The sequence below is a fragment of the Coffea arabica genome, chromosome 1e, assembly GCF_036785885.1.
Source record: "Coffea arabica cultivar ET-39 chromosome 1e, Coffea Arabica ET-39 HiFi, whole genome shotgun sequence".
NCBI classification, from domain to species: domain Eukaryota; kingdom Viridiplantae; phylum Streptophyta; class Magnoliopsida; order Gentianales; family Rubiaceae; genus Coffea; species Coffea arabica.
The window spans coordinates 4,884,863-4,894,176 of NC_092311.1; the positions used below are offsets into that span (position 1 = coordinate 4,884,863).

General features: G+C 40.0%; 1 protein-coding gene across 1 annotated transcript; it reads right to left on the reverse strand.

Annotated features, from left to right (window-relative positions):
* Window positions 1–1,374: 1,374 nt before the first annotated feature.
* LOC140015643 (uncharacterized) lies at window positions 1,375–2,898 on the reverse strand. Its single transcript, XM_072068374.1, has 2 exons — window positions 2,338–2,898; window positions 1,375–2,151 (listed from the first exon to the last, which is right to left on the reverse strand). Exons 1-2 carry the CDS (start codon window positions 2,896–2,898, stop codon window positions 1,375–1,377), a joined length of 1,338 nt encoding a protein of 445 aa, XP_071924475.1.
* Between the last annotated feature and the right edge of the window lie 6,416 nt (window positions 2,899–9,314).

Genomic DNA, 9,314 nt, shown 5'->3' on the forward strand with positions numbered 1-9,314 from the left:
CGAAACTGAGAAAAATTTGCCCCAGTTTGATCGGATTTTCTCTTTTTGCATTTTCTTCATTGCACTTTCCTCACTTTCGCATTTTTCTTTAAAAAACTAATTTTACCCCAGTGTGGGGTTCTCCTACTTTCTTCTCTCTTTCTTTTCCTTTTATCTTTCTTTCAAAAATAACTTTGCCCCAGTGTGGGTTTTCTTTTCTTTTGATCATCTTTTTTTCAAAATAAATTTGCCCCAGTGTGGGGTTTGCAATTCTCAGGGGCTATCAAATTAAAATTTCTCAATTCTGATGGCTCAAAGGGGACAAGTAGGGGTAAAATGTTTTGAGTGTAAAAGAAGATGGCCTGACTTGCATTTCGCCATTTGCATGAATTTCTAAAGAAAATTTGCATGATCAAATGAAAAACTTCTTGCACATATCTGAGTTGATGGGTTGAGGGAATGTTCGTCTATCCATTTCTGCCGAAATAAGTGCTCCGCCAGGTAATACCTTTTGGACAATGAACAGCCCTTTTTGTTTTGGAGCATATCTGCCTCTGCCTTCGTTTTGTATTGGCAAAATTCGTTTGAGTGCTTTGTCGCCTTCTTCAAAATGTATGCTGATGAAACTTCTTATTGTAAGCCCAAGCCATGCATTTTTGTAACATTTCATGATAAACGGCATTTTTTTTTTTAACTCCCATTAGAGTGTGCAAAGATAGAATTTCTGCTGCTGCAAATGAGACTGCCTCCAACCATCTGTACACTTTGACACATAGTCAAATCCTTAATCATCTCCTTTTCTGCTTTTGTCCAAACGAATGCTGATTTATGTCTTCTTGACCTCATTCTCAGCGCCAAAGTGACCGATTGCTGTGGCTTCTAGGTTTGGTTCGAATTTCTCCTCATGTTGTTCAAGATTTTTGAAAAGAATCAAATATTTTTCTCATTATCACTCTCGCTTTGAAATTTGGGTTCCAAAATTCTCAAGTCGTGAGTGAGATAGAGATTGTCATTATTGAATTCCAGAATGGTGATATCCAAAGGGTCAAATAGCTTTATTTTTGACCATCTGAAAGAATTAACGAATTTGGGATAATAAACAAACAAATATACAACAAACAAATGAACAAGCAATATGACCGAAATATAAACAAACGAATAAACAAAATAACATGACAAGAATGACTTGTACATTTTCATAAAACCTTTGATTGAAAGCGGAAATAAAAAGAAAGCAAGTGGAAATGAAATGAAAACATGCGCAAACTTTTAGTCAAAAATAAAGATGCTTTCATTAGCTATTTACAGATGCAAAAGCATTTTCAATGAGTTCGCATGAATGACAAACCCCTTTAAGTTTACGAAACTCCTTCTGAATGACAGAAACTCGGCTGTTCAATTGGAAATTGATCCTTCAGGGATGTCGGAAAATTCTGCATCATTTCCAAACACCTCAACCTCACTTGACGAGTTTCTAACAGGCTCCTTAATTCCGTCCGTAATAACCCCAATGGTGTTATCGTACTCTGGCAGGGGGTTCTTATTCACATTTGGCGCTTGTGCCTCTTTTCTTCTAATTACAATCTCTCCAACTTCAATCATGTCTTGAATTTTATACTTGAGTGCTTTGCACTCAGCAGTCAGATAGCCGGGTGCCCCTGAATGATAAGCACAGACAGCTTGTGGGTTATACCCAACGGGTATGCCATACGGATAGGTTGGAGGGGGAATGATACCTATTTTTCCAGCAACCTTCAATTGATCATATAATTGATCCAAAGGCCTGTCGAGATTGGTGAATGTGCGGTTACGTCCCGGGTTGTTGGCTTTAGGGGGCTGAGAATAGTTGTAAACGAGTCTATTTGGTGGAGAAAATTGTTGATTATAGGGAGGTCGGGGTCGAACTTGTTGAAAATTGGGTTGAGATATTTGAAAATGGGTTATGGGCGAGTTGGTGTAATTCGGGCGAGGTCGAGGATGAGTGATATTGGTGTGATCAACAGGATGAGGGTTGGAATAATAACGGTAAGGGTTTGAGTAGGTGGGGTATTGTCGAGGTCTAGGTCTTGGGATAAGGTTTTGATCCCATATGGAAACAGCTTCCCCCTCTTTCTTTTTAAGTTGCGGGTTCTTCCCACTATTCCCCTGTCCTTGCAAGGCATCCAACTGGGACTTGAGGGCAGAGACATTAACAATTTTCCCAACCTTCACAAAATCATCATATTCTTCAAGCTTATTGACAATAGCAGCAAATGAGCATCCAGTCATGCGAAAAATTTCTTCAAAGTACGGCGGATCATGTGCCTTAATGAAAGTGCGTATGATTTCATTATCAGTCATCGGTGGCTCAACTTTTGCAGCTATCTTTCTCCATCTTTTAGCATAGGTTTTATGATCTTCAGATGGCTTCCTCTTTGTTCCCTCTAGTGTGGTCCGTGTCGGTGCTAGATCACAATTGTACGCGTATTGTCTTATAAACGCATTGGACAGGTCCAGCCAAGTCTTTATCTCCTCAGACTTCAAAGTTGAATACCAATCAAGTGCGTCGCCTTCCAGACTTTCTGGGAATAGTCTTAAAGGTAAATTTTCATCATCTCCCGGCCTACCCAACTTATTGACGAACAATCGGAGGTGTGTCTTGGGATTGTCCGTACCATCATATTTATTGAACTTCGGGGTCTTGAACCCCACGGGCAGCTGTACATTTGAAAACAGGCACAGATCATCGTAGTCTAACACCCCTTGTTTGCTTAAAACTTGGCTTTTCCTGATGAACTCATCGAAACGATCCAACCGCTTAAGTAACTTCATATCAACCGGGGCAGACGACTCTCCCATTTCTGGCTTGGTTTGAACAGTGTGCTCCGACACAACAGGCTCTACGGTAGTCTGATAAAAAGGTTGTGAATCTGGAGGCATGTTTGGACCACCTTGACCACCTTGAGGCTAAAATCCTTGCCGATAGGGAGGATAGAACGGAGGATTTTGAGTGTTAGTATACTGCGGGTTGAAAACTCCCTCAAAAGTGGTTTGAATTGGAGGAATGACAAATGGTTCGGATTCCGGTTGTTTGACGGGCGGAGGTTCGGGTTGCACTCCGCTACTAATGAGCTCATCGATCGACTTCTTTTGGGCGGCCATTTCAGACGCCATTTCCCCAAATTTGGTGAGCAATTCAGTCAACTGAACCCCGAGACTTGTGACTTCCGGCTGGATAGTTGCAGCAGTCTTATCAGACGATTCTGGCTGAATACTCATGTCTACACGATTCCTTTGGGCTTTATTTCAAGATCGCGTAATAATGGGATTTCGACGAGAAATTATGTTTAAATATTACCTGAAAACACGAAATGGCTCACTTTTAGATTTAGCCCTGGCTTAGCTTTATCAACAAAAACAAAACAAAGGAAAAGAAAAAGACAAGAGTTAGTAGATGTTCCAAAAATTCGAATGCATGTCCTATCGGGGGGCCCTTTTTGTGCCAAGGGTAGGCCTAACATGATGCAACACCTTCGAAATGGGACCCGTAACACAAACCTATTTTTGACAACAATTCCAAATGAGTGCAAAAGAAAAATCGCTTTCATTGATAAACTTGCCAATATTTACATCATATCACGAAGACGATTCCGTACAAGATTGCCAAAACTTCTAAGCCTATCTAATACAGAGTCCTTGGTCTCTCTAGCATATGGAATTCTAACACGTTCAGTTTGATCATATAATTCTCCGCATTTCCTTTTCAGGTCTTGACGCTTTTCTCGTTCATTTTCGTACAATTGCTTGTGTTGCTCTGCTATCTCTTTGTATGTTTCGACGGACTTACTTAACTGCAGAATTTCCTTATCCTTTGCTTTGACAATGGCTTTCAACTTTTTCACCTCCTCGGCTGGTTCATCTTGTTTCCCTTGTGCGGTGGACCTTCTCACCCAATCTTCGTATCGTGGAGTCGTCAAATCCTTCTGCTTGAGCTCCGGGATGTATCTAAAGCTCTCGTCATCAGATAGCGTCACCCAAGCCTCAATAATCCGATCTTTCATATGGAGTGGGCTTGGGCACGTTTCTCCATTGAAAATGATGGTAAACTCACTTATATCAAATGCAGGCGGCACTTCTTGGGTACGCCCTAATTGTCTAAGAAACCTCTTTGGTGTGTATGCGGTGACTCCTTGGGTGCCCAGTAAGAGAACAAATTCGGATGCTTGGGTGTGGAGAACGGATTTTATACAATTAGTCCAATCCAATACCCATCTAATATTTTGATCAGTCATATTCTTTCAGAAATTTACAAATTCGGATGCATCACATGGCAGATTCTCTCTCTTAACCCTCTTATAATGTGTGACTATCCAGTCGTACGCAGTCATTGGTAAACTCTCGGGAATAGACGGTCGTCTCATGAAGTGCTCCATCCCCCATACATGTAAGATCAAATTTGAACCACAAAAGAACTTTTCCCCTCTCTGACAGGTAGTGCAAGCTACGAAGATATCGGCCAAAATAATTGGAACAATAGAACACTGTTTATCTTTTATTCCTAGAAACAAGTCATACAAGATTTTAGTGAGCTTAAAGGCTATCTTTTGTCTTTCCTAGGGAAAAAATAGGTTCCAGCCATAACCAATCCATACATCCAAACTCTCTTTCGTTCCCATATTTCCTTGGAAGTAAACGAGAAATCTCCCCGGTGCCTTTCAAAACCATCCCTTAATGCGAATCAATCAAATAAGAACTTTACCTCTATATTTTGGTCCGACCCTTGAATCGTTGATTCCTTTAATCCGGTGAAACGATAAAATTCGGCCTTGTTAGACACCAGTGGAAATATCACGGCAGTTCCCTGAATTGGCGAATTAAGAAATCCGGCAACCTCCTCAATTGTTATGGTCATTTCCTTTTTCCCAAGTCTAAATGCGGAACAAGTGGAATCCCACAAATGCACCAAAGCTTCTACCAAATAGCCATCGGACTTAATATCCTTGAAATCCTCAACGGGTCCTAATCGAGCGGCTACTTGGTTGATTTCACTAGGTGAGAGGAATGTGGGCCACCTTTGTACCTCCAACGGTACTACCAACATCTGTTGGATTCGGCGAGAGCTTTCCATCTAAGAACAAAAATCGGTGTCAAATACCTTACATACGGGTCCCATTTCTCTGGTTAAACATGAATTTAAACGTGCAATTCCCAAGATAGGGTTAAATACCCACGGGAATATAAGGTTGGCTTATCCCTAATGTGGGATTCCCTAAATGGCATTCCCTTTCTATGGTTTATGCGTGATGCCAGTTTATTAAAGCAGTAAAATATGCAATTTGAAATGAAACATGACCTAAGGGACCCTTCATTTGCTAGGGTAAGCCTAAAATGATATGACATTATTAATTTATGAACGAAATGTACCAAAACTTCTTAAACGTGCAATATCCTATCTACACGGGTAGGCTCTAAAAGAAGGTCATGCCAGACCTCTTATTTGCTAGGGTTTGTGAATGCAATGGGGGCAAAAATCAAGAAAAGTTAGTTCAGCCAGATAAATACACATAACACATTGTAGCAACGAAAAGAAATAAAGCAATAAAAAGGAGAAAGGGGTTGGACCCCTCCCCTCGTGAATAGTGTCCCTAATAGGGTAAGGCAGACGCTATCCTAGGTAAAACTATCATGGATGCATGAGGTTGGGGCTCACTAATGCATCTAGACTCGATAGGTTTTAGGTCCCCGAGCCTTCAGACTTAGAAATCAAAGGTCATCAATCCCAAGGTTCTTTGTCGGTGGCTCGACCGATTCCCCAGACATTGCTACGCACACGTCGTGTCACGGCCACATGTCTGAGTGAATCTATCAAAAATTCTCAATTTTCGACTAAAAGCTAAAGGCTATTAACCCAAAACTTAAAGCGGAAGATTAAGTGACCCCTCGGATCGTGCTACGCACACGTCGTATCACGATCACACGTCCAAGTGGGTCGCCTAAAATCCTAACAGGGTGGAGTGGCGTGACAAGCCACTAAAAGAAAAAATAAATGAAGGGGTGAAAAAATTAAAGCGTATGCACGTATGCAAGTGCTCGTTTGGAGGGGAGGGATCAAGAACCAACACGAGGCTCTAGGGTATGTCCCCTCACCCAAATGCAATGCAAAGCGCGAGATAAAGCAAGTACAACATACATCCAAACAACCAATCATACATACGCAAGTGAGGGAATAATTTGATACTCGCGCGAGGCAAAAGGCCCTAAAATGAAAAATGCAACCCTAATATCCAAATGCTATACATAAAAATGGTAGAAAAAGGAAAAGAATAGCTAAATCGAATGTTTGGACCCACTTAGGAATTCTCCAGTGGAGTCGCCAACTGTCGCGCCCCACTTTTTGAAGTGTGTGAAAGTAGTGTGTATGTGAACGTGTGTGAAAATAAAAATAAAAGGCCGTGGGACTTGAAGATGCGACGGTTTGGCCAAACAAAGTTCAAAAAGGATTTTTGAATGGAAAATGGAGTCGCCACTTGGTATAGAGTTAGGGTGTACCAAGTCACCCAAAAAGTGATTTTTTTGGAAAGAAAAGTAAACAAACCCTTTTAAAAGAACTTTTAGGTCTACGTAACCAAAGAAAGGGATCGGGGGTCACATTTGATAAGGGAGAAGGCAAAGGCAAAGTTTAAGGCACTCCCTTACCCTAGCCAAAACTAGTTGCGTGACTTAGCCATTCTTTTCCTAATTTTCCTACCCAAAGTATGCGTTGCATGTTGGATGTGACTAATGAATATGAAAAAGGAAAGAAAAATGCAATCCTAAATTTAAAATGTCTCTTATGAGGCTTTTGGTCCCAACCACATGAGTTGTGGTGGCCAATAAGGAAAGCCCTCATAGAGGTCATGAATAATGCAAATGAAGACTCAAATATGAGTGTAAGTGTGTAAATGTAAGAAAAATGCAAGTGTGCAAATGTAAGAAAAAGTGCAAGTGTGCAAATGTGAGAAAAGTGCATGTGTGCCAATTGAGAAAAGTGCATGTGTGCCAATTGAGAAAATAAAGGTGTTTGTGTGCTAGTTGATGAAAATATAATAGTAGATACATATAAGTGCAATTGGGTGCAATTTGTGAGGTAGAAAATAAATGATAAAAGAAGAAAAATGTGCAAACATGGCATGTGGATTGAGAAAAATATAAGTTGTGAAAAAATGTGGATAAAAGAGTGAGGAAGTGATATGATAAGAATGAGTGTACATGAACCTAGAGGAATGCATCAAGTCGGGTACGGGAATGACTCCTAATTTCACGACTTTAATTTTTCCTTTGATTAGAAGGAAGAACTAGCGTGCTAAGGCTATTTTGTAGTCACACTCGCTCGTTTCCCTTATCGAAAGGGGACTCTCAAGCAAATGTACCCTATAACTAGCATGAGGATGCAAAAGCCTAAAATGAAGGGGAAAGGATTGGAGGATCATGCCAAATGCTAAAAAAACTAAGAAAAATGCATGAAATGTAGTGAAACATGCAAGTATGAACTAGCGAGGAAAATCCCTAAGGGTCTAGCGTTGGACTAACCCATATCTACGAATTCCTACTAGCGTTGGACTAGTGGAAAGCGGGACAATGAGCCACAACTAGCGTTGGACTAGTGTGGTGACGTGCATTCATCCATTACATTCATCTATGACTATGGAAAGCAAGTAGACATGCCAATCACCTATAAACACGTAGCACATAACACTTAGCATGCTCGACTAAATGCAAGAGCCTAATAAAGCGAATTAACACGTAGCAACAAAAGCAAGCAATCAATCTAATGAACCTATTACATTTGCTAACTAAAACAGAAGGGGAAAGGAAAAAATGGACAAAAATGCTCTCCGAGCCCTATCTATTACAAGCCAAGAGGTGTACACATACCCCATAAAGAATAACTTAATAAAAATAAAAGCAAATGAATAAATGAAAGGAATTAAGGAAAGGCAAGGAAAGCAAAGCAGACATGCAATTCTCACTTAGCACGTTGGATCACATAGGAGAGACAAAAAAAGGATAAAAGAAGTTATACCTCCCTCGCGATGGTAATCAAATGAAGGAAAAATGGCTTCAAAACAATAAAAAGGTCAAGGTACCACTTTAATTGAGAAAAATTAAAAGAAATGTGCAAAACAAAGCTCACTTGATCATAAAGTCATGACTTAAGTGCAATTGAAACAAAGCATAGTAATTAATTGAAGTAAACAAGCAATGAAGTTGTAAATTTAAAACTACTAAGGACCAAATTGAGGAGATTATTCAATTGATTGGGTCATAGCAGCATTAGTTGGAAAATTAGGGGTCAAAGTGCAATTTTTTTTAAAAAAAATCCATGCAAAACTTCGGACAAGCTTATGCTTTTGCAGTTCCATTCTTCCTGCAACCTTCATCCATCCGAAACATATTCACGCGAAGCAATTCGAACAAGCCTTAACTGATTCGACAACTAAACCCGAATGCATGAACTTGGGATGAGGGAGAAAGGAAAGATAACATGCAACAAGGCTCTCGGACATAAAATACAGCAAAGTGAAATCGACATTTGCAGCAACTTTGAACCCACAGATCTTCGAAAAAAAAAAGAAAACAACCTAAGACCCGAGCTTCACGCATGAATGAGAGCTAATGGCTTCTGTCCCTAAGTTCCCAACAAGAAAGATTCTAAACACAGCTTTGATAACAAACATGTTCATTGCATCCCAGTCAAGTAGCAAACAAAACAAGGACGTCAAACCAGCCACAACTTCAGCAACCAAAGAAAGAAAAGATTATCTGCCCGTACTGCTGCAACAAGCCGAGAGACTTCAGCTTGTTGCAGCAGATTTTTAAGCACAACTCTTAAGCACAAAGCATTCTAAAAACAGGTGAAAAAGCTCATCAAACATTCTTCCTAGTTTTCAACATGAAATTCTTAAAACTGAAACACAAAATTCAGAAAGAAAGAGCGTGCCAAACTAGAAACAAAATTTCTGCAATTTCGCTGCTATGGAATTCATACCCAACCCAGGTAACAAAAATCCAAGCAAAACATCAAGTTTTAGACCAAAACATGAAGATTATGGGACCCCAAGCATCAAGATTCAATCTTGGTACATTTGACATCAAATTTGTGCCATAAAACCTGAGCTATTATCGCATAAGATGAGCGGGAAAAATGCAGCAAAAGAAAAAAAATACAGGCTAGATTCGGACAATGTTTGGCCAAGATTCATTAGACACTTTTAACATACTTTAATGAACACCATAGCCATTAAGATACATGCGGAAAACACCAGGGAAAAGAACGCACTTGTGGATGAGCTTAAACCAATCGAAAATAATTTCCA